Below are 26,847 nucleotides of genomic sequence, written 5' to 3' on the forward strand. Positions count from 1 at the left end.
TGACCAACATTCAACCTGCATCCTTTCAGATGCAAGTCTGCATGCTAACCACTGAGCAGCACAAGCAAAATCATTTAATTCTTACTGTATCTGGAGCTCTTCTTATCCACTAGGATTATCTCAACTGTAATACACTATTATTATCTCACATGTCCAGGAACCGATTATGATGCAAATTGTTTCAAAATCCATAAAAAAAATTATACTAGTTTTAATAAATTCAACGTATTAGTTTGTTCATTTAACACATTAACCCCTGGAGGTTTTTGTCGTTTTCACCTGAAATTCGAGTAGGAAACACATTTTGAAAGCTATTTCTGAATAGATCCGAAAACACCAAATCCCCATTAATCTTTCAATAACATCCTACCTAGTTGTGTTAGAAACATTGTTTTTCATTGGCTATTTGGCTCGCGCATGAGCAGAAGGGTAAAAGTTGGAGTTCTTTTTTTGTGTTGTTTTTTCGCTAAATGGAGCCATTATTTTTGTTTTGAGACCACTCTTTATTCCAAATGCCCATCTTGTCCTACTTTTTTGCAAAGGTTCATATGTCTGTTTGCAGTTCATACTGGTTTGCCTTAGATCTGAGAACAAAAAGTCTAAAATCTGGACACAAAATCGTATTCCAACCACGGGCGAATTTTAGGTAGAAATAAATTGGGTCCAAAAAACGAGGGTTTTTCCCTCTGTATTTTGTAGTACAACTAGATCAGTGCTGTCCCACCTGCGGCCCGCGGGCAGATTTCAAATGGCCCGCCAGACCTTGAGCAATGTTTTTGCATTTATGTTAAAAAAAGTCAATGGCCTGCATTCATAATATATCTTCTTAACCAGGTAAACAATTGTGAATAATTTTTATTGTCGTTGCTTTTAAGTTTTCTGCTGCAGCCGTCGGCTTCAAGAAAAATTGTCATTGGCACATGGTGTCAAAATGGTTGGACAGCACTGAACTAGATATTCCAGATTATTTGGTATCATTGTAGAGGTACATCTGTCTACCTTTCTATAATACCACCCACTTTAATGTATCTTGCATGACCATTAGAGGCCGACCGAAATTCGGTTTCGGCGCTGAAAGTTGGCAAATGGCCTCTTTCGGCATAGTTTCTGTTTCGGCCAAAGCCAAAAGGTTAGCTTTCGGTTTGCTTTCGGTTTCGGCTGAAACTGATACTGACTTTCAGTCATCAGCCAAAGATCTATCTTAACTTTCAGAATGCAACGCTAGTGCTGCGTCTCTTACTCTGCTTGTCGGCCGGTCAGTCGGCACTAGGCAATTCTTGGCACTGTTGCATTTCAGTCTACTCGCGTGTTGAATACAGAGATTTCGAAGTCTGACAATATTGATAATTTCAGTTAGTTAAACTGTAGCGAATTAATCTGTGTGAAGTAGAAAATTGAAGTTAATAATAAACGGAATAGTTAACCACCGCAAAGAATGTCGAAAAATGCAGTGTGGGATTACTTCACAAAAATCTATTCTGATGCAAGCAAGGCACAGTGCAAAGAATGCAACAAACTGTTATCACTTGGCAGCGATAAACCAAGACTTCAGACAGTTTCAGGCTTGAAAGGTCATCTGGCCAGCTGCCACAAGGAGCTCCATGGTACGTATCTCAAGAGGTCCATGAACGATGGAGCAGAGTGTGCCTCGGAAAAGATGATGATGGAAGAGAAAGCGACTAAACATGCATTACCGAATTTTGTGCAGACGTCCTTGACATCAATGGTCGAGAGCAGAATGGTCTGGCCTGATGACCACGTTGCAGTTCAGAGAATTGATAAGTGCATCATGGACTTGATCGTTGTCGACATGTTACCCTACTCAGTTGTTGAAGTTTAGCATTGCATCATGACCCAGGCCTATTTAATAAATCTTGTGTTCAGCAACTTCGGTTTATCTTTCGGTTTCGGCCAAAGGTGTAGTCAAACTTGTGGTTTCGGCTTCGGTTTTAGCTGAAAGTCAATTTATAACTTTCGGTCTGGTTTCGTTTTCAGTCGAAACCAGAAATTTAGTTTCGGTCGGCCTCTAATGACCATGATGTTACAGAGCTCGGAAGTAGGCTACTTCCTCTTGCCACGTTAACTCATCGCTAGGGGTTAATTTGTTAATGAAAGCTTTATTTACAGTCGTCCCTTGTTATAAGATGCCTCATTATAACATGGACCCTTTTATAAGACAGATATGGTCATGAATCCCATGATATCATGTAATAGTAATATTATTATAATGTAGTGCATTACTAATGTAACATGTTCCATTTTCATTATTCGGGTCATGGAACCTGTTATATTATGTAATAGCAGTACATCTCATTATAACGCACTTCTGATATAACATGCTTCTACTATGGACCCCTTGACGAAATTAATACCAATGTTTAGAAATATTGGTTTATGTTTTTGTTTTAATGCCATTTTTCAGTGCAAGATAGTCTGTACATGCTGGCCAGTATAACTCACTTACCCAGTGGAGGAAGAACCCAGGAAAACCCTGGTAAGAAACACCAAACCACAGGACGCTACTGGCAAGCTTTCTCACATACCCAAATTGGCAGAGCCTGAGACTCAAACCCACATGACAGAGGTATACCTTGGTTCAGTATATTACACTATTCACAATATGTCATGGTTCTCAATATAACACTGTTTGTTATACAACACTGTAAGCAGTTATGGACCACAACTTCGCATTATCATGAGGGAGCAGTACTACATAAAATATACTGCAGTATAAGGCATCTCACTTTATAGCTCAGTATAATTTTATGGCTCCACAGGGAAGGGTAATTTCATTATATTTATGTACTATTGATAAAGTAAAACCTGTCCTGAAAGACCCCCTCCTCCTTCTGCCTAACAACTATTGTCTCTTAGTACAGGTCATACCACTGTATTATCAATCTGTGCTCTGGAAACCTGGTCTCTGAAGAGGGGTGGCATTTCAGGACAGTTTTACTAGGCTATGTATAATGATTTACTATACTATGTATAATTTACTGTATAAGGTGACCTCTTTTGTAATGCTCTATACTTGCAGGGTTCCACTGAGCACCACAGCATAAGGGAACATTGTTTCTATTATAAATTCTGTTAATGATTGCCAATGTATACCATCAATAATTCAGTTATGTACTGTATGGTGTGCACCTCAATACATGCATTCACAGCTTTAATACTGTATTCTATTGTTGGATTCTCATGGGTATTGGCTTTCTTTTTATGTACTGGAGATGAGGCTTTATGCTGTCATTAAATTCTGCATACTGGTAATAAACTTTCTAGATAATGCGAGTTTACTTTTGTCAGTATTCGACTTTTCATGTGAAATATATGGTCAAAACTATTTATCTTTAATCACATGTACATAATTGTTGACCATTTTATTTCTTCACTCCAAATGCCTTCACACTTAATGACCTTTTTTGTTGCTTTTTTGGAGAAAACCCAAACCAAATTAACAAAACTTGTTATATACGATATATACTTATAAGTTGAGTCAGACTGCAAACAACAAAGATCCCGATCTGCTGTAGCATAATGTGCCTGCAGACCAGGGTATATGTTGTTTGTTTTCCAGATTACTCCTGACAAACTGCACAGATCCAGATCTGCACATTATGTGATGTCAGATCTGTGTTTTTGCAGTTTGTAGTTGGACTTGACTTAAAAGCAAGTATATATGGTATGTATAAGGTTTTGATATATTCAAACAGTGTATATTTTTTTTTAACTCCTAAACATATTTCCTCTACATCTTATTATTATTATTATTATTGTTTGAATATTGGTTTGGTGGCTTCGTATTTGTTGCCAACAAATTGTTTAAGCAAAAACTGAATTGTAGGAATTAGATCGAGTCTTTCCTACACACAGGTACATATTTTTAAGGTAATTTTATTAAACATTTATTGATGGCTATTACATTTCTATATTGGCAATGCTAGGGAACAGTCCACATATAATGTCAAAAATATGCTCACATAGGAACCTTCCACACTGGAAAAGTTTTTCTTCAAAGATCAGGGGTATTTCCTGTCCTTTCCATCACTCTGCAATTTCCCACATATGTAAAAATTATAATTGCAAACATTATATTTTTTTAATATTTTTGTTTCGCAACTTGGTTTGGACACAATATATCTATCGTAATACTACTTGTGATCACAGACTGTGAACTGGCTTAAACAGGGCAAGACTGTTACCAAATTGCTATTTCACCCTTTGATCATGTCAGCAGGGTCATCTGGCTTAAAAGAGTGATAAACATTACAATACTTAGATTATCTCCGCATGGTCTGTTCTGCATTAGTGCTTAAAGTTTTTGAGATCGATCATAGTCTGTACTGTGTATGATCAGTATAATTTGGACAGGGTTATCTCCTAATGCCAAAAGCACAAAAATCCAAGGAACTGAAGCATTGTTAAAGCTACATTAAAAATCAAAATCACACATGCACACTTTTCTCTTTTGAGGTCTGAACTCTTTAATTTTTTTTGAGATTTCTTGATTTATCCTGACCTGACCCATCTTTACTGTCATGCGCATGAAGTTGGGGGGGGGGGTAGGTGGGTTGAAGGGAGTGGGCTTATTCTCAATGATTTCAGTAGAAAATATTTGTACAAATAAAGTGAGGTTATTACCAAGCATGGGTTTGTCATTAGTAAATGTATTAGTATGTTTACCATTTAATGTGTGGTGGTGGCTCAGTGTTTAACATTTTGGACTTGTGACCTAAATGGTACAGGTTTGAATCCTATGATCAGGCTAGTCTAGGTCAACTAACATAGTGTGTCCTTGGGCAGGGCACTTTGCTCCAATTGTGTATGCACTAAATAACTTACTTGTGTTGCTGTGCCAGAAAGTTCTAAATCAGACCAGAAACTATTTAATGTGAATTAACCACAATTGAGTAGGTGTCACTTTTAGCTAGAAGTAAATACCAAATGCAAACTTGCGTGTTTTCCATTAGTAATATTTCCATAGAAATATGTTCATGAATCAAAATATCTTCAAAAATGTAATTGGATCACTCCAAGTTGTGTCTAAAATGGTCACATGAGTGATTACAGAAGTTAAGAATTGGCAAGGGAAATGGGTAAATTAATTGTTTGCCCTTTGGCAACTTTGATAATGAATAATAATGTGGCAAATAGAAAATGGCATCAGAACTTCAAAATTACATTAATTCCCCTCTTAGTGAACTTCTGCTGTCTGTGTCTAAACTGACAAACTTAATTAGGGCTTTGTAATGTAAACTAGGAAATGGCTGCAAGAAATTTCAAAGTAGGCCATACCACAACATGACTTGCTAAGAACTTGAGCTTTTACTTCCAATTCATCTGACCTGGTCCTGTAAACAGTTCTGATATGAGCTCATCTAAACTGTCCTTGGGGCAGTTTATACAGCAGATTGTTGTAAGGCAAAGAGGTCAGGTATTAACAACCTTAGTTTCACATATTACTTAATTGGTTGACAATATTTAGATCTGATTTGTAAAGTCCTTTAAGTACTTCTTTGGGAGAGAGCCCATTGTGTTAATTTGCATAAGTAAAGGTAACAGCGTGGAACAACCCAATTCATTTTAAGTTACTGGTAAATCAAAGTGATGTATGATGTGTGTTGATGAACAGAAGTTATTACACATCACTGCCTTGAATGAGAGGTTTTAAGCCATCTGTATTAAAGATTATTTAAGCAAGTTTGTGAACAGCGACAGAGTTTCTTTGAAGTTGAATTTACTCCATATATTAAGCACAAAGCATGAAAGTTTCAGCTGTCGGAATAGTGTTAAGTATGATTCATTTGATTCAAGAAGTAGTAAACTATCAGCAAAGCAAGCAGAGCCCAGCAAAAATACATTTTAGAGCTCCTGGCTGATGGAGTTTTACTTTGTGAAATACAGCAGTTAAGGGAGAAAGTTTAATTCTTTGCACATACTGCAAGCAACATAATAGACATAAGTCATTCTGGCATGTAGGACATCTGTCAGAATAGGAACAGCACCTGTATGTAACAATTCTTTGACATTCAGATTAGTTCTTTTATTATTATTAATAGGCTTTTGTAGGACGATTTAACCATGAAATAGATTGATTGAGTGACAATAATAAGCAAAAACATTTGCATAGTTAATTTGTGTTGACAAAGCATTAAAACCCTGCAGTGGACAGAGATGTAATTCTAATGACATTTGCATTACCTTCAAACCTGCTATCATCTGTTGAGAGCAGTAAAGACCGAATATACATATAATTAAGCTTATTATTTGTTATCTAATGGATTTTAAAGACAGAAACTTGGTGTGTGGTTTTATTTAATGCCTATATGGGTGTGATTATGTGAGTGTTTGCACTTTACATGTATGTGCATGGTGATGATATTTGACAATGCTAAGTCATCCAACTGTCTTTTTCTCTGTTAATGTATAAAATGCTTTGGAAAAAACCCACTGGACAAGTTATTTCTATGTTAATGTATAAAATGCTTTGATAAAAACCCACCAGACAAGTTATTTCTATGTTAATATATAAAATGTTTTGGGGAAAAACCCACCAGACAAGCTATTTCTATGTTAATGTATAAAATGCTTTGATAAAAACCCACCAGACAAGTTATTTCTATGTTAATATATAAAATGCTTTGGGGAAAAACCCACCAGACAAGTTATTTCTATGTTAATGTATAAAATGCTTTGGGGAAAAACCCACCAGAGAAGTTATTTTATTTATTCAGATTTGAATTTCTGATAAATTTCTATAGGTGTGTATATAAAGATAACTTATTTTCAATTGGATGACATTGTTTTGTTGGGTCACGTACAATGACCCCTCTAGGGATGTGAAAACACACTTTTTAATCCCTACCCCCCCCCCCCCCCCCGAAAATATGGCAGGTATGCATAGGTTGCCCAGTGGCAAAAGAAATTTGATAGGTATTTGGAACACTAAATTCTTGACAAAACCAGGAAATAAATGAATTTATTGTAAGCTTAAAATACTGCAATTCCTCCTTGTGAGTTTGCGTGCCTGTAATAATAATAATAATAATTTCTTTATTTTTAGAGGATGACACAATTAGTTTTGTAGAACTATATTCTGTTATTATACTGCTAATATTAGAACTGTACTAATAAAAATAATAATGGCTATTTTTTTGAGGATGACAGTTTCTTTGTGATCTGATCTACCTTGTGTTCCACAATATGGATACATATAGGTTACTTTAACACCTCTTGCATACATTTAATGGGACAAAAGTGAAAGCATATTTCTTTCTAAAATAAAATGCATGCAGTGTTGTGGGAGTGGGTTTATTTGGTACATGATGTTACGAAAAATACAGTCACATTCTTTTATATTTGTATGTGAGCACAGAATGTTAAGTATATACAAGTGTTAGACCATGCTTTAATTTTGCAACATTATTTATTTAGTGTTGCTTGGCAACATAAATGAAGGAGGTGGTGTTCATACATAATGGAGGTATAAACTTTTGCCAACAGGAAGCTTAACTTGTCATCCAATTTGTAAGATAAATTGTGAAATGAAATTTATTGTTTGAACTTTTCCTTATTTCCTTTGCATTACACTGCAACTGAGTGAACATTATAGTAGTGAAAACTTATTTGAGTAATTTAGTTTGTAACGACAATAGTTGGCTGATGACTGTAAATTAGGTGTGTTGACTTGCTGTTTCACTTGACATGTATGCAGATATATTAATTGTTAGTCAGTTTTGAGATTAATCATTTCTTTTTTAACAAGGATTTGGCATTCAAAATTAAAAAAGGCAAAATACAGTATATCCATTTCCCATACAAATAGATTTTACTACTGTGCTGTAGAAACCATGGTTAGTGGTAACTGGCATTGTGATGAAAATGCATTTGGATTTAAACAGACTGGTTCTTCATTTGCTATATTTAGCTTCCATTTCATCACCACTTTGTGTGCTAAGTGAGCTTCATGAAATGGATATTGCATGTGTATTTTGATAACACCAAAGAGTTTTGGCTATGGCCACCAGGGTCAAGGATGTACCCATCTTGAAGCCAACTTCTATCAAAACAAAATTCCAGAACCTCGAAACATGTTTATTTTTTATGCATACATGTACATAACTAATCAGAGAATGTACGAACAAAACCAGTAAAACATTGAAACTACAAAGCTGTTCCTTCTGAAATTCTGTATAATGCCTCTTTCAGAGCCAGAAATGTGGGAATATCTCTAAAGCTTGTAAACTTCAACTCTGTAAAGATCGGACAGATTTAGTTATATAAGTTGGTGAGAGTTGGGTCCATATATCATTAAATTGAAGAGGGAAGAGAAACATGAGCAGACTGATGCTCCACAAAATCAGTTATGAGCATCTTAGAAAACAGAAACAACTCCAGTAAGATGTGCAGTCAGTCATTTTTATTGTGGGCCAAAACATGATTAACATAACTAGCATAAATGTGTGTACTAGAACCATCCTTTTGTGTGTATGGTATCAAATAATGCATTCCTGACAGACCAGTAAACATGAAGGTAAAATAAGAATGTATCATCAATCAAAAATTGATCCCTGAAGCCAATCATATTAAACAGTGTAGGCTACCTTCATGGAGATTTGACAGTTTGTCAGATCCCCTAGACTCTTCCTACAGTGTGATGATACATACTCTACCTGTTATTTTCTGTTGCTGCACAAATGAGCTACATGCTGGCGCAGCTAAGAACAGTTTAGGAGTGCATAATGTACATGTAATATATATACATGTATGGGAAACTTCCCAAGAACAAAGAAAAATTGAAAAGCAAACATAAACACAATTGAAATAGTGCACTGGATATTATTTGAACATAAAAGATAGAAAGAATTTTTTTTTAAAAGTGTACAGTAATAGATTTCTGATCTGGTATGCCTCACATTTGAACCTAAAATAGTGACATATGCACATGCAATTTATTACTTTTCACCTGGTAGCCATGTTTTATGTTTATTTAAATGGATTTACCTTTCTGAAGTGTTTTGCAGTTCTTTATATTCACATTTCTAGACTTTAGATTCTAAAGTGCTGTATAGTTTTGCAGTGCCAGATGAATTGTTTGAGAAAAGAAATGAAAATTGCACTCTGTTTTTACTATACCTATAGCTCAATTACTGTTTTTAATAGATATACAAACCCCATATGAAAAACTTGTTAAAGTCTGAAATTCATTATAAGCATCAAGTCATATGAATACTGATACATATATACAACTTTAACATAATTTTGCACTTACTGGTGCACTTACAGGTAAAATTACAAATGAACTTTTTATTTCATCTGTATTTTTTTTAATAATGAAAATATGCGTGCATGTCCAAAAATGCTGTTATTTATTCAACTATATGCACATATACTGTTGAAACTGTTTTATATTAATCAGTAACAGCTAATAGCGGCAGCTCCAATTCAGTCTAAGTTATGTCAACAGAATTTAATAGCAGTGTCTAGTTTGGATTTATTTCATCATAATAACGAGTGGTGAAAAGTGCGCAATGTCCATGACTGATTGCATCACCTTCCTCTTGCAACCTGTGTGTCACATGTTCCTATTCTCTAGTCTTCCTATTCTGAACGTTTCAACTCTTCCTGGACCTCCTAGTCTTTTGTTCTGAAAACATCATCAGTTTCCTTACTTACGTCATCGGACTGACCTGTCTCTCCCAGAAAGCTGTTCAAAAGGACAAAATTACCCATAACCACTTTCCACACTTACATAAAATCCCTCACTTACGTTACTAAGAATCATAGAAGCTATCCACACTGCATAAATTCTGATTTAATCTGATAGAACATCACCCTTGCTTCGCAGCGACTGACCATAAATTAACACTGAGTGGTATATCTAACTTGACCATATCTCTTTACCTACGCTACCACATGCTCGATTACTATTGCATAAAGTTCACAGAATTCTAGCTCACAGCAATACCATACTTACAAGATTATTTAAACATTACAAAATCAGATATAAATATGCGATTATCGTTAACTCACGATAATTAGTATCGTCCTAACAAAGGAAATTATTTCATATAACCCTATGAAATCCTACACATATGAAAATTTGGAAAGAGTGCACTTATCAGTTGTATAAATGAACATAAATTTATTACAATATGGGTTTATTACAAAATTATTACAGTATTTATTACAACCAGAAGCTCATATCTTTATTGTTTGTCTGCATTATTGTTGTTTGACAAAATTTGATCGATTCTGTGCTTTTACTTTGATTCTGCACTAAACACAGTCAGTGGTTATTGACCACAGCAGACAATTGTTATAATGCGAGTTGAAATTCCATCTTATGGAGGTATATGTAGTTGATACACCTAACAAGAGAACTGGTTTCAGATTGTGACACTGTACCATGCATGCAAAGGTTGTTGTGCTAAATGTAAATGGTTTTCTGAAATGGACAGAAATAAGATGATTTATTTTGATGTTTCTTTCATTGACTCCTTTTTGCAGAGTTTAGTTGTTGAGGATTTTTGCATTTTGAACCAATATTGCTTCTTGGCATCTCCTAGTAACCTTTATGGCAGGGCCTTGAGTGTCAGACTGGTCTAAAGTGCTCCGTTCCGGATCATTGCCATCTCACCTCTGTCTGCGTGGGTTCGAGTCCAAGGCTCGGCTAGCGTGGGTACATGGGAAAGCCTGCCAGTAGCTTCTCGTGGGTTGGTGGTTCTTCCCTGGGTTTTCCAGGGTTCTTCCTCCACCAGTAATACTGGCCGTCATGCATAGCCTATCATGTGCTGTAAAATGGCGTTAAAACCCTAGAATAACAACCTTTATGGCTGTTTCCACCAATCAACTTGTCAGATAGCAGTGAGACTAATGCCAATCAAAATAACCACCTTGGCTGTGAAATAAAAGTCATATTTTGTCCTATTAATATTCCTTATATCATATTTTAGCTTTAAAAGTGCCATATTGATTACAGTATATCCATACCAGAGCTCATACACCAGAGCTCATACTTAAATACTGAAGCTCTTAATACAGGTTGTGCAAGAGTCCTGCAATATGTCCATATACCAGAGCTCTGAATATAGGTTGTGTAAGAGTTATTACAATAGAACCTGTCTTGAAAGACCACCCCTTTTGCCCATAGTAATGGTCTCTCAAGACTGGTGGTCTTGCAGAACTGTTAATAACACTATATAATAAATAAATCTTCATTGAGATCCTGGTCTCTCAAAACAGGTTGTATCTCATAGATGGTCTCTTAAGACAGGTTTTACTGCATTCATACAAGAGTTGTGGATAGCAAGTGTCGCACAAAATATATACTAGATTCCTGCAATATGTGCATATAACACTCAGACTAAGTGAGAGTGCCACAATATAGAGAGTGTCTCACAATATAGTGAGAGTCCCACAATATAGTGAGTGTCCCACAATACACATGGACAAGAGCTTTTAACAGTTTCAAGTTATGCTGGTGGGAATGAAAGTTCCTGATGTTGGACTCGCTCAGGTTTTCAGAGTTGGACTGCTGTGTAAAGTTTTTACCTGGTCTTAGATACCAATCAATGAATTACATGGAAGCTATGGCATGCATTGAAGTGCAGAGCATTTATTGCATGTTGTATATATATTCCAGCTCAGATGAAATTGAATTTTTAGCAGCAGTGGGTATGAGCGCTTTAGACCACTCGGCCACTCGGGGCCCCATCATGTGCTGAAAAATGGTATGCACTGTTTAGGGACCAACCATTTAATTTTAAGGTGGAACCAAGTAATTTTCTTTTGTGCCAGGATATTGTTTTATTTTATCTCATACATACATAATAAAATAATAATAATGAGGACTTTGTATAGCGCCTGATCTTTAGAAGCTCTAAGCGCTTTACAACATTAGACAACACCTATAAGATAAGAAACATAAAAATATCATTACTAAAACAAACAACACGAAATTAGAAAAACATTAAAAAATAAAAAACATGCTGAGAATATTTCAGGTAGGAAACATTATTAGGCCTTTAAGTTTGTTCTTGCAGTCAAAATAAGTGAGTTTTGAGAGCCCTCTTGAATGTGATCACTGTGTCTTTGTGTCTGAGTTCAGTGGGCAATTCATTCCACATTGCTGGGCCCTGGTATGCAAAAGAACGCTGTCCATATGACTTTGTTTTCATAGTGGGAATAATGAGTATACGATTGTCAGAAGAGGAGTGTAAGTATCTTGCTGGTGAGTACACATGGGTGAGGTCAGATAGGTATGTTGGACTGGAGTCTGACATTGAAATGTAGCACAGAGAACAAATTTTGTGTTTGATTCTGGATTGAATGGATAGCCAGTGTAGGGTACAGAGCAGCGGGTAGGTGTGCTCTGATCGTGGTACTCTAAGTATGATCTGAGCAGCTGTGTTTTGAACTTTCTGAAGTTTCTGGAGTAGATATTGAGATGAATCAGACAGAATTGAGTTACAATAGTCCAGTCTTGAAAGTACTAATGAACACACAAGTGTTTTAGTGACATCAACTGAAAGATATTTGCGAACTGAGCTGATGTGTCTCAGCTGAAGATATGCAGCCTTGCATATGTTCATGACATGTTGGTGCAGTGTGAGAGTACTGTCCAGAGTAACACATAGGTTTCATGCTGATTGTGTGAATTTAATGTTGGCGTTGCTGATATTTATTGTTTGAGGTAAAGGATGTGAATGAGAAAGTCTTTGTGTTGTGATCAGAATGACCTCAGTTTTATCATCATTCATCTGCAGCTTGTTACAAGTCATCCATGATTTCACATCAGAAATGCACCTCTCTACACCTTGGATGGTGCATCAACTTCAGTTGGGTGGCTAGATTTGTATATTTGGGTTGTCATCAGCATACAATTGGTGAGACACTGGATGATGATCGATGACACTAGAGAGCAACTGAGTGTACGGAATGAAGAGAACAGGTCCAACAACAGACCCCTGTGGAACATACATACATACGTACATACGTACACACACACACACACACATTTATTGCACTCTGGAGAAACCTGGTGTATGTTGAATTTGTGCGCTTCAAATCCATCCATCAATGGTGAGCTGCCTCTCCATCCTGGTCAAACACATAAAATACGGACGTTCCTTCTTGGAATCCCATGCTGCATTTTAACATGTATATACGAATGACATACCTCTCTGTTTTTTCCTCTCTGGTGCAAATATTAATTCACATAAACATGATTTAAATCATTGCAGGAATATTGTTTTCAAGCGTTTTGGGCCAAAAACAGTTTTGTCATTAAAAGCACCCAACTGTCCCAAAATTGAAATGGTTGGTTTGTTAAAAGGTACTAAATTTCAGTTTAGCAGGGTTTGGCAGTTCTCATGCTGGATTTCAATTCTGAACAAGTAAAATCATTGTTGGGTTATTATTAGTTTGATGTAACAAGCCAAATCTTTATATTAAAAGAAAGATCAAAATTATAAATTTGAGATAGATTTCCAGGTATCTGCAATGCAGGTCCAGTACAGTAGGTAAACATTTTTACTGCAGCAATTTTGTTAAATAGCACTAAAGCAGAATTTCTGCTTTGTGTCACATGATTGATGTCAAGTCAAAGTGTACAATGGCAGCTTTATAAAACAGTAACAGCTAGTGTCAGATTAACTAAATTATTGATTCAGTTGAATAAAAAATAAGTTGGTTGATATGCATATAAATGCCCAGGGGATAGGTGTTTAATGTTGCAAATGTACGTAGTCAGACTGTCAATTAGAAAATATTGACAGTTAAGACTGATGGATAATGAACTGAGTAGAGTAACAAATCCCTATACATTTAATTTAAACTACAGTTTTAGACCATTCCTTGGTTGCTCAGTTTCCTGTGTCATTCTCCTTAGTAAAGGGAGTTATAATCAATTCAACTTAACATTTGATTTATTTAGGTCACAATCATTTATCAATTGATGTTTTTGTACTTTAAATACATGTAGTTATTTGTTGATTAGTCAGTCCATCATGTCTTTTGTCCTGTACTACTGGTCACATACATGTAACTGTTTTGCCAGGGTCATGTAAAATATTTTTTCTAATGGTCAGCAGGCCAACTTGAATAGAATCAGCTGTCCCTGCAGAAAATCAGATGACACTTTCAATCAAACAAAAATAATTTTCAGAAATTGTTATTGGTCCCACTGGCCTTCAGCTTTCAGTGCTTTGAGTGATAATTCAAAACCCACAGGCCATGGACTGTTGGGCCAGAAGCTAAATTGACTTCACATGTTGGTACCTTATTGTGAGAGTAACAGTATTTTCCTCAAAAGTAGGTCACTCAGATGTATATTTCATGCTGTGCAGACTTCAAGTTTTGCATTATTTAGGTCAGTCATTTTTGTGTGTATTGTTAGCTGCAGTCATGCATTATTTAAATGAATGCATGTGTTTTAATTTATTTCACTGACTTGGGTTATATTTTTTTATCCTAGTAATTTTTCTGACTACTGTAAACTGTTGGATCATGCAACTATTGATGTATGCATTGGCATGAATCTTAAACAGATGAATGAAAACACTCTTCAGTTGTTATTTGGGGATGGGGGCCATTCATGGTTTTATGAACATGCTCTAGTCTCAAAATGCAAAATGATAAATAAATGTACAGTGTAACTTGAGTCACTCATGTTCATGTGCTCATATAAATAGACACGAGAACAGCTCATGTGGTAATGGAATTGATCTGTTTGTAACAGCTTGTTATATCAAATAGGATTGCGGCTTCCAGATCTAAACTTGATATTCTTAGATCCCCAAAATCCAGCGTGCAGTTGAGCAGAGGAAGACTTTTAATTTAGGCATATTATTTGGGAGTTTTTACTTGTTTTGGAAGGGTCTCCTCTTAATGCTGAAGATCACATCAATAGCAGACATTTTACCGTACTTATCTAACGATATGTCCATTGTTGATTATAAACCAATCCCCCCGTTTTTATAAATAATTTTAAATTATACCTCTGTCTAATAATAATAAACCCCCCGCACCCATCTTTTAACAAATGTAATAAACTGTTCCACTAGTTTCACCTTTGGAATAATCCTGTAATAGCCCCTTAATGATATATAATTTGAATTTGCCTTAAAAGGTAAGCATGTCTATCTGTTTAGGAAAGAAGCCTTATCATTCATGCAGTTCATTTTGTGAATCAAAACAGTTTGAAATTGAGAAATTTACAAACTAATTATCCTCCCAATTACACTGAGAACGCTTCGGTGGCCTAGTGGTTAGAGCATCCAACTTCGATGCAGGTGGGGGGTTGCAGGCCAAGTGATACCAGGCACTCAGCATTAAGAGGTTAGTGTTAGGACTTGTCAGAATAATGTGATTGGTTGGGACATCATGCTACATGTCTTCGGCATGATGCCCGAGTACTGGACATCACTCTAAGCTGCCACACTGCAGACATCGTAGTGATATGACTGCAAAATTGTTAAAGTTGTGTTAAAAATCCAAATCCCACTCAAACACACTATCAAACACACACACACACACACACACACATCGAATCATGGGGATACTTTCATTCAGATTGTCTCTGTGTAACATAAATTGTACATGCATTGTATGTATATAATGCATTTTAGCTCCTCCTTCACCTTGGGTGTAGATGATATTCCAAGGGGTGGGGATAGTGGGGTTGGTGTAAATTTACATAGAGCTGTAAATTCAAGATATGTGACAGAATTCACATATGCAATAAATGACCCAGATGTCGAGACCAGTGAGATTGGGACCCCTGGGCAATGCCTAAAGGTCTTTTCCAGACCACAAAAACAGCTCCTAGTCATAACATAAAAAACTCAAGATTTCTAGTTTGTTGTTTCATATATACTTCGTTGAAAAGACAGATCTATACATGAAACTGACATTGACATCGGTCCATCCCTAAACATATGGAACTGTCTTCTTCATATTTGGAAACTGTTAAGACCCCCACCCCTTAACAACATGTACTGGGCATAAAAAACAACCTTTTGCATGCAGCTGAATGGCCCAGGGGTTCATCCTTACCTACCAAGGACTTTCATGTAGCACCCAAATCATAGCTTGAAAATTACCATGATCTTTGTGCTATAACCATGTACATTGTTTACTGGTTTTCTTGTACAATATGCTCTAAATTTTCATTATCTAATGGTATCATAATTATTGTGTATGTACATGTACTTTTACAGATCTGACGTGCTAGGTCATGTTTGTATGTGTTCATCAGTCAGTTCATCAGTCCACCTGTCCATGTATAACTGTTTTTTCCTTGTTAACTGAACTTTATGTGCACTGACATATAGAGGATGGTCATGTTTCGTATTATGTTTCTTTAGCAAAATAACAACAAAGGTGTCAGGTGCTAGATATAACTTGCTTCAGGAAGGGAGTAGACTGGATTAGAAAAAAGGGATAGGGAAGCAACAAAAACATGTAAAATGGGGAAAATATATGTGAAGGCTTCCATCTGTCTTGTATAAAATAATTTCTGTATAATTACATTTTCTTGTCTTCAGAATGAGTTAAAATATTTGTAGTTATAGCTGATGAATCAAATAACAGAAGGAAGAAAAAAAAAGATAAAATATGTGTAAAAATTACATACAGTACAGTCTTGCATTTTTTGGATAAGCCAGGCTTTAATGTGACTGATTTGTAAGATCAGTTTTAAATATACATCATGTGTGTGTTTGTTTGTGTGTGTATCTGTTTGTGTGTGTGTGTGTGTGTATATATATATATATATATATATATATATATATATATATATATATATATATATATATATATATATATATATATATATATGGGGGGGTATAGGAGCACATCAATTAATTGAGCTTGCATGAGACTGTTACTTGTTTGTTATGCTTTTGCACTTGTCCTTCACTATCAAGTGCTAGAACAGATTAAAATTCAGAACAGGACCTGTATATAGATGACACACATTGGAAGACCATAAGAGTTTCACTTATATTCTTTGATAAAAAAAGTTAAATTTGCAGGTAAACAAGGAAAGAGTTTGTAAGTGTTGTCATCTATGAGCATGTGTTCCTGTTATAATGGAAGTGTCTCTTAATAGGAGATTTCACTAGCAAACAGATTGTTTGGTTTAGTTTGGTTCTTTATGTCACAACAACACAGGTAGGTTATTTAGTAGTGGCAAGGCGTTCAAAGTAAAGGACCTTGCATTAGGAGATAGCAAGGTAACTGACCCAGCTTGGTCCAATGGTAGGATTTGAATCTGCACCATTTTGGTGTGTGTCCAGCATGCTAACCAGTTAACCACCACATCTCCCCATACTGAGTACAACACTAGACACTATTACCATCATTATTATAATTAGTTCGTTATTACTTTATGGTTGTATCTGTTACAACATCAGAATATATTCAGATTAAAAGAAGTTGATTTAGTGCAACCTCAGTAATCTACTCGCAGTAACACTGTTAATGGAAACCATACATATGGACTGCCTTGTAAAGGAGTTTGTCTTTATATTGAGGTATTTTATACATAATACATATTGTATTCCAGTGTTGAAATGGGATCTATGACCATACCCACTGTATAAAATGGACAAACAATTAGTGAGCAACTGTTATTGTCACTGAAGCATTTTATGGCATTGCTCAAATGTTATTGCTTTTAAAAAAGCATTTCTTGCAGAAATGAATGATTATTTTTCATTTTGGTTCAGTCAGCCACTTGATTTTAAACTGGTCCTTGGTATATCATTGTCATTACATGTAGGTACTGTTAAACATGAAGAGTGACATCCTTTATGTACCTACTGCTTCTTGCACATCCTGGTTGGAGACAATTATTGAATTGGTATTAACAGTGATAAACAGAGATAATTATTACAGCCTTAAGTGCTTGCCAGAAAGTGCTAATGGGTTGGTACTAATGGAAGGTCATTCCAGAAAACTTGCAGCCTCTGACATTTGGCATTCCTCAGGAGGCTGCAGATTTGTAAACATACAGTAGCAAGTGTTTTCTGACCTTTTTCTAAACCTTTGTATTGGCTCATTAATTCAGCACAGAAATAATGTAATTGAGACCAGTTATGAAAAAGTAATTGGGGAGAGGGACTTTCTGGAAAGAGACAAAGACATGTCTCAACATTTGTAACTACGTGTAATAACTGATAAAAGTACATTCTTTTGTGTTGAACATACGTGTATTTCAAGAAGCATAATCAGAGATTTTCTGAATATTCAACATTTAAACAAACTTACAAAATCACATATCCCCCTATCTTGTCCCCATAAAACCTCTTCAGGCTTAAGACTGCCTAACCAAGGCTGTAGTGGAGATGCTTTTAAAATTAATGCAAGCCATTGTAAGACCCCAAAACCCAAAAAAACCTTTTGATATCTTTTACTTGTTTTCTGTTAATTTTGCTGCTAATCTTGTTCTTGATGCTTGGAGTTTGGTTGTATATATTTGGTCAGAAAGAGGTTAAAAGCAATGTTCCCAGAGATTACTGTTAATGCTGAAGATATACCATTAAAGGTACCATATATCATCACTTGCAAGTCAACTTCACCTGCAAACTGCAGAAACCCAGATCTGCCATCGCATAATGCATTGGAAGGTCTGGGTCACATTGTTAGGAATATTGAGTAGAACAAGCAGGATATACCCTGATCTACTGTATTATTTTGTCATGGCAGATCAGGGTCTACATGGTTTACAATTGACTTGTAAGTATATCTATATGATATAACTGTATGAATATAATGAAGACAGAATTATGTTGTTTTATTTGGTTTGCCATCTCACTCCACAGCCAGGGGACTTGTGTAAAATATGGGAGATCTCTCATCCCTGATAAGGGAAATCATGTAAAGGGTTTTGATTCAAGTTTGTCATTTTTATATATCCCCTAATTTTACCCCTTGATAAATTCTCACCACTATTTCATGGAATCATTATGAAGTTCAGGCTTTTCATGCAGCTCTTTCCTTTCTGATGGGATCAAGGACTTATTCTTAGAAAATGTTTGTTAAGGTTTGGTTCTTTTTTTTTTCTTTCTTTTTTCATTTGCTTGTATTTCTTAAACTGAGGATATATTTTGTTCATACTCTTGATGAATCATTACAAGCTAAGACAGTTCATTGTACCAGATGTTCATTACTAATTTGACCTTGGGATCAAAGACAGAGTCAGAGAAAATTTGTGTTGAGGTTTAGTTTTGAAAAAAATATTTATTTCCTTATATTTCCTAAAGTTTTCCAAGATGGATTTTGTTGTGATACTGGGTTGGATTGGATATAAGGATCACAAAGTTGCAGTACAGTAGTTGGAATACATGAATGTGCTGGTGGTATGACAATTAATGAATCAGAGGAATCAAAGATTGATTGGAATGACCAAATGACCTAATTACTGCATTTATTTGTAATTATAATTAATTGGTTATTATGATTTTCATTAGTCAGTTATATATTATCAGTTAGAGAATCTTGGTAACTCTATCAGTAGAGCATCATATTTGCAAGGCAAAGTGCCCTATCCCACCCCCCACCATGAACTGATCACAAGGAAAAAAATATTGCACCAAACTATTTTATGGATGTATGTAGTGGATTTATTGGCATTATAATACTGACTAATTATAGTGCTGACTTACAGGTAACTTTTAAAATATAAATACAAAAAATTATTACACAGTCCCAAAAACAACTAAAAATGTATCTCAGTTACTATTTATACATATTTTCTTAATTACCTCTATATAACAAGTATTGTAATGAGATACCATGCAAATGATCTCATACATAGATTCATTAGTTTGGTGCATTGTCTTTTGCCTCATGTATTATTAGTTCAGTGACCATAGGGAGTTAGAAGGAATGGCGTTGGAAATGTTTTTGTTGATTTTGCTAAAATCAGTACATAAAATTGTATGTTACATTTTTTGAGACTAATTAATCATTAACATTATTTTATCTTTTATTTTTTTGAGAATTAACTCTGATATTTTATATTTCAGCAATAGGAAAGGAAGACACAATAGTTGAAAGTGATCAGGAGGTATGGTACATTTATGACTTTTTTTAGTTGTTAAATTTGACAGTAAAAATGCATGCTTTCATTGTCTATGTAGATGTGGTTGCTTTTGAGATTAAAACCACAATCTTTCCCAAGATTGAGTTCTATATGCCCACTGCTAGGCCACATGTCCAAGAGTTTATTTTATGCTGATTTGTCTGTCCAACCTGTCAGTCCATCCATCTGTTAACAGTTTAATTTAGCACAATGTGTTCTCCACTGTATGCAGTTACCAGACTTTGTGGATGGGTTGCACATGGGTAAGGATGACTTACGTTTATTATTGGGTTCATAAGGTCAAAGGGGTCATGGTCACTGATGGAAAGAAGGCAGTTGTTTTGTGCAAAATAACATGCATTTTACATCACCTACATTTCAAAGCTTTGCTTGTGGCTTGCACTTAAGATAAGGAAGAAGCCTTGGATTTTGAGTCAAATGTCAGGAACGAACATGGTTTCCAGATGAAAATTTTCATTCATTCATACATTTACATAACTGTGCCAAACTTTGTAAATGACTTGCATTTGAGGTGACTCACACAAAAAATGTTATCTACACAATGACTAAACATATCAGACCTGCTATATGGATGGGTTTGCACATGGGGTAAGGGAAAAGCCAATTGATTTTGGAGTCAAAAGGTTAGAGGTCAAGATCACTGTGACTGGATGACAAATATATTTTTTTGCACAGTTACTTTAGTTTCTGACAATGTATCTTGACTAAAGTTTGTGTAAGGTATTCAAAGGAGATGTGGAACTTGCCTATCAGTTTCTGGTTAAAAAGGGCAAATGTCTAGGACATGTGGCTCAAAGACAAGCCTGATTCTTCATAATAATTTTTGTCCTATAGTAGGTTCTTTTACAAGATGGTTTGCACATAGGGTGGTAACAAGGAAATAATGATTTCTGTACAGTAGGTTTAGTTTAAGATCACATACCTTGACCAGAGGTCAGTGTCATCAAGACACATGGGTCAGTTTCTGTGCCAAATTAGTGCCTACATACAGGACTGTTAAACATGGGACAGGTGTATAATGTACCTTTCATGGTACTTTTGTTTTCTAATATTATGTAATATAAAATGATGTCTTATCTCTAGACTGCGCTCAAATCACTCATTTTGGCTTAATTAGTTTTTGTCTTAATTAGTTTTCAGATAATCCTTTTGTTGTGGTCCAAATATGGATAATCATTGACATAAAAAAATTCTGATTTTGACTTGCTTTCCCAAAATTGTAGACATGCACTGTGTTCAGACGAGTGCCTGACTAGAAGAGCTTATCTTATGGCTAGTCAGTGGGCTCAAAATTAGCAATAGTCCACTAGTCTGAGGCTGGTACATGTCCAGTAGGACTAGTAATCTTCATAATTTCGATAGACTGATGGCTAGTTAATCATGATCTGTGTCTTTGTTTTATGGGAAGGACTATTGAAGATTCAGCAGGACAAGTACATTTCTTAAGCTACTAGTCCTTCTGGCTGCAAAGAAATTAATGTTAAATTCAAGGCCTGCTGTTTATCTGTTGTCTGTCTGTCTGTCATTCAGCCATTACTTAGCATTGGTTTGTTATTGTTTCTTATCTGAAATTGATGTATGATGATTGCCATAAAAGTGTACAGACAGATTGTAAGGGCTTGTTGATCCTAAATGAAAATGGTTCTCTTCTGGAATCCAGTATAGTAACTACAATGACCCTAATAAAAACCATGTTAATGCTACTCCTTCTGAAAAAAGATGGTCAACATGGGGTTAGATGTCTTTTTTACTTTCAGAATGAAAATGGTGCTACCTGTAATCTATTATGGTCACCACAATATCACTCTTGAAAACTGTGTTAATCCACCAGAAAAGATGGTGATATCAGCATGGGGTTGTCACCAAAAGACTTAAGCTGTTTAATTGGTCATGAATGAAAATGATGCTATTCTGACACCCAATTTGGCTAGTAATGCAGATGACACCCAATATGGCTAGCAATGCAGACATTTTGAATTTTTTTTAGTTGCTGCTCTTAAACCAAAAGTCATATTGATATTGGGTTTTCACCATAACTTCTGATAGTGTCTGTTTGGTGTTAAACGAAAATGAGAGTTTGTGACATCCACTAAAGGCATTCTTGAAAACCTTGTTATAGCTGCTCCTCCATTATGGATTGTCTTATTATGATATCTACTTGGTCCCAAAAATAAAATACTGCTGATCCTACATCCAAAATGGCTGCCCAGAGGGCCTTCGTAAAAAATCTTGTTGCAGAACAATATCAGGGAAGGCTTCAGCACTCTGCAGTTTGAAAGAAGAATCAGTTTTCCTGGAAATCTCCTTTAAATAAAGGACTATTGCTTATTGAGTGTATTACAGTTACGTAGGTGTATGTGTGTGTGTGTGATTGGACTTTTAACATAGCTTTAACAATTTTTCATTCATATTACTATGACGTCTGCTGTGTGGCAGTTTGTAGTGATGTCTAGCACTGGGGCAGTGTGCCGCAGACATATAGCATGATGTCCAATGCAGTCACATTATCCTGACACCAGGCCAACCAGTCCTAACACTAACCTCTTAATGCTGAGTGCCTAAGCGAGGCAGCTGTTTATACTATTTTTATAAGTCTTTGGTATGACTTGGTTAGGGTTAGACCCCATGACCTCCCATATCTGAGGTGCATGCTTTAACCAGTAGGTCACCTGAATGGTAGTTCATAGGTAGATGGTGTTTTAGTTTGGGCATAAATCATCTTTAGAGACACTTAGATTGTAAGAACATCAGCTCTCCACTTTGCTTTGCCACCCCTCAAATGAATCGTGCATTGTTTGGATGTTTGAGAGTTGAGCTCAATGGCACTTTTATTGACAACTTGATGAGTGTGTGACAGTGTACTAGGAAAACCCCACATTATTTTTAAGTGCTAAATCATCTGTCCTATCAGACATATTTGTCCCCACACTGATTCCACCTTTTTTCTAGACTTTGGTGTACCTTTGTTCTTCAAAATTTTAGAGTTCTATACTGTACCATTTATAGCAAAGGTTGAACAATGAATTGAACGTGTTGATCCATCCTTCTGTCCATCTGTCCTTTGTTTGTCTGTCTGTCTGTCTGTCCCTCTTTTGTTTCTGGCCAGTTGTGGTCTGAATTATTAATAATCTTAATTGGATTTCAAACAGATTTGGTATGCAGTTATGACATCATATGACCTTGGCTGAGTTAATTTGGTTGTTAGCATTCTATGTCATCGTTTGGCAGTGTTCTGTTCCTATTATTACGTCTCAGGGTTTGATGGCACATTAGCACATTGCAGTTTATATGGTGCTGAGTTAGTTAGGTGCTCAAAAACACTTGTACAAAGCAAAGATGATGGCAAAAAGGGTAAAATCCTGCTAATGCAAAGTCAAATTCTGATTTTGAAAAAGTCCAAGATCTTTAAAGAGTGAACATCATCATAAGAAATAGGATAACTTCAGTGTTCTAGTGGTTAGAATGTCTGCCGCTGGAGGTTGTGGGTAGGAACCCTGGCTGAGTCATACCAAAGTCTCATAAAAATGGTACTAACAGCTGCCTCGCTAGGTGCTCAGCATTGAAAGGTTAGTGTTAGGACTGGTTGGCCTGGTGTCAGGATAACGTGACTGGATGGGACATCATGCTACATGTCTGTGGCATGATGCCCCAGTGCTAGGCATCACAATAAACTGCCATACTGCAGACATCACAGTGATATAACTGAAAAATTGTTAAAGCTACATTAAAAGTCCAAATCACACGCATGCATGTGCACACACACACACACACACACACACCACAGGACATATCCCAGGACAAAATTGTTGCCTCTGTTTGCCACCAATAACAAATACAGAAGAGTGCATTGTACATGTTTTGCATCCCCATTCAAGTTATGGCTCCTAATTGTTGGACCCACCAAGTTTAATTTCTGAACATTTGCTCCCTGGAATGCAGCTTTATACTAATGAGTGTTCACAAGTGCAAGCCATTGTAGATCACTGACATCCCACTTCTGTCTGCACGAGTTCGATCCTCGGCTCAGCTAGCATGGGCATGTAGGGAAGCTTGCCTGTAGCGTTCCATGGGTTGGTGATTCTTCCTGGGGTTATTTTTCATCAAGTAGAGTGGCAGCCATGTATATCATATCATGTGCTGAAAAATGGTGTTAAACCTATACAGCCCGTCAACTTGATTTTTATCAGGCCTTGATCATGAGATTGCTTGTCAGCATTCTGTGTAATCATTTAGTGGAGCTAGATGTATAGCCCTTGATTGTAAGATCATTTGTCAACATTCTGTATAATTATTTAGTGGAGCTATGTTTATAGCCCTTGATTGTGAGATCATTTGTCAACATTCTGTGTAATCATTTAGTGGAGCTACATGTGTAGCCCTTGATTGTGAGATCATTTGTCAACATTCTGTGTAATCATTTAGTGGAGCTACATGTGTAGCCCTTGATTGTGAGATCAGTTGTCAACATTCTGTGTAATCATTTAGTGGAGCTACATGTGTAGCCCTTGATTGTGAGATCAGTTGTCAACATTCTGTGTAATCATTTAGTGGAGCTACATTTATAGCCCTTGATTGTGAGATCATTTGTCAACATTCTGTGTAATCATTTAGTGGAGCTACATTTATAGCCCTTGATGGTGAGATCAGTTGTCAACATTCTGTGTAATCATTTAGTGGAGTTACATTTATAGCCCTTGATTGTGAGATCATTTGTCAACATTCTGTGTAATCATTTTGTGGAGCTACGTTTATAGCCCTTGATTGTGAGATCATTTGTCAACATTCTGTGTAATCATTTTGTGGAGCTACATGTATAGCCCTTGATTGTGAGATCATTTGTCAACATTCTGTGTAATCATTTAGTGGAGCTACATGTATAGCCCTTGAGTGTGCGATCAGTTGTCAACATTCTGTGTAATCATTTTGTGGAGCTACATGTATAGCCCTTGATCGTGCGATTAGTTGTTAACATTCTGTGTAATCATTTAGTGGAGCTACATGTATAGCCCTTGATCGTGCGATCAGTTGTCAACATTCTATGTAATCATTTTATGGAACTACATGTATAGCCCTTGATTGTGAGATCAGTTGTCAACATTCTGTGTAATCATTTTGTGGAACTACATGTATAGCCCTTGATTGTGAGATCAGTTGTCAACATTCTATGTAATCATTTAGTGGAGCTACGTTTATAGCCCTTGATTGTGAGATCAGTTGTCAACATTCTGTGTAATCATTTAGTGGATCTACATGTTTAGCCCTTGATTGTTAGAACAAACATTTACTGAATATAACCAAGAAAAAGGATATTAAACCTTAAGGTAATGATAAAAATGTATGACCCATCTTAAATCAGAATGTCAAATTAAAAATAAAATTTTAAACTTAAAGAATTGTATTTGTCGTTGTATTTGCTGATTATTCTACTCTCTTCAATACATTCTTTATAGCAAAGAAAGTAACACACTTGTTAGCACACCATGTGGATATAGCAAAGAAAGTAACACACTTGTTAGCACACCATGTGGATATAGCAAAGAAAGTAACACACTTGTTAGCACACCATGTGGATATAGCAAAGAAAGTAACACACTTGTTAGCACACCATGTGGATATAGCAAAGAAAGTAACACACTTGTTAGCACGCCATGTGGATATAGCAAAGAAAATAACACACTTGTTAGCACGCCATGTGGATATAGCAAAGAAAGTAACACACTTGTTAGCACGCCATGTGGATATAGCAAAGAAAGTAACACACTTGTTAGCACACCATGTGGATATAGCAAAGAAAGTAACACACTTGTTAGCACACCATGTGGATATAGCAAAGAAAGTAACACACTTGTTAGCACACCATGTGGATATAGCAAAGAAAGTAACACTTGTTAGCACACCATGTGGATATAGCAAAGAAAGTAACACACTTGTTAGCACACCATGTGGATATAGCAAAGAAAGTAACACACTTGTTAGCACACCATGTGGATATAGCAAAGAAAGTAACACACTTGTTAGCACGCCATGTGGATATAGCAAAGAAAGTAACACACTTGTTAGCACGCCATGTGGATATAGCAAAGAAAGTAACACACTTGTTAGCACGCCATGTGGATATAGCAAAGAAAGTAACACACTTGTTAGCACACCATGTGGATATAGCAAAGAAAGTAACACACTTGTTAGCACACCATGTGGATATGCTTAGGATACATCTTATCAAAAGATCAGAAAAAATTAAATGCCAGACACAGATTTGTATTCCACTAGCAATGTAACACTTTTCCAGCATAAAATATATCTTACAAATGTTCGTTTTTTTGTAAACCATTAAAACAAAGGAGGAATTATAAATCAGCTAATTGTATTGTTTCAGCGTACACGTACATGTATGTATGCAATATCTGGTTGAAGTCTTTTCCACTCAGTCACTGCCATAAATACAATGTTGTAAAATCAGCTAGGATAGAGAGAAAGTAGATAGAGTGTGAATAACTTAAAAGTAATAGAAATACCAAAAATTCAAAGGAAACATAGTATAATATAATATATAATAATAATAATAATAATAATGCTTTATTTATAGAGGGTGACTCATTAGTCAAGGAATATTCTCCCTTGAGGCCCTCTTAAGGAGAATAATGAAACAATATACAAAATAATAGATTTAATACTTATTTATTTACATCAGTCCTTCTATGAAGTGACACTGCTGTCAAAACTACTTGTATAACAAA

The 26,847-nt window shown here is 35.9% G+C and overlaps 1 protein-coding gene across 5 annotated transcripts in view; it reads left to right on the forward strand.

Annotated features, from left to right (window-relative positions):
• The window catches only part of LOC149790345 (cyclin-dependent kinase 14-like), a 127,336-nt gene that overhangs the window by 30,362 nt on the left and 70,127 nt on the right, over positions 1-26,847 (forward strand). For 3 of the 5 annotated variants that reach the window (XM_089972388.1, XM_089972389.1, XM_089972391.1), the window contains one exon: positions 20,034-20,074. In XM_089972388.1, coding sequence (XP_089828514.1) covers positions 20,034-20,074 — 41 coding nt within the window. Of the gene's footprint in view, positions 1-2,432; positions 2,495-16,936; positions 17,176-20,033; positions 20,075-26,847 lie in introns of those variants that run through there. The other 2 variants (XM_089972390.1, XM_089972392.1) reach the window with 2 other exon arrangements.

Source organism: Sinohyriopsis cumingii, chromosome 10, assembly GCF_028554795.1.
Source record: "Sinohyriopsis cumingii isolate HCF-2022 chromosome 10, ASM2855479v2, whole genome shotgun sequence".
Classification (NCBI taxonomy): domain Eukaryota; kingdom Metazoa; phylum Mollusca; class Bivalvia; order Unionida; family Unionidae; genus Sinohyriopsis; species Sinohyriopsis cumingii.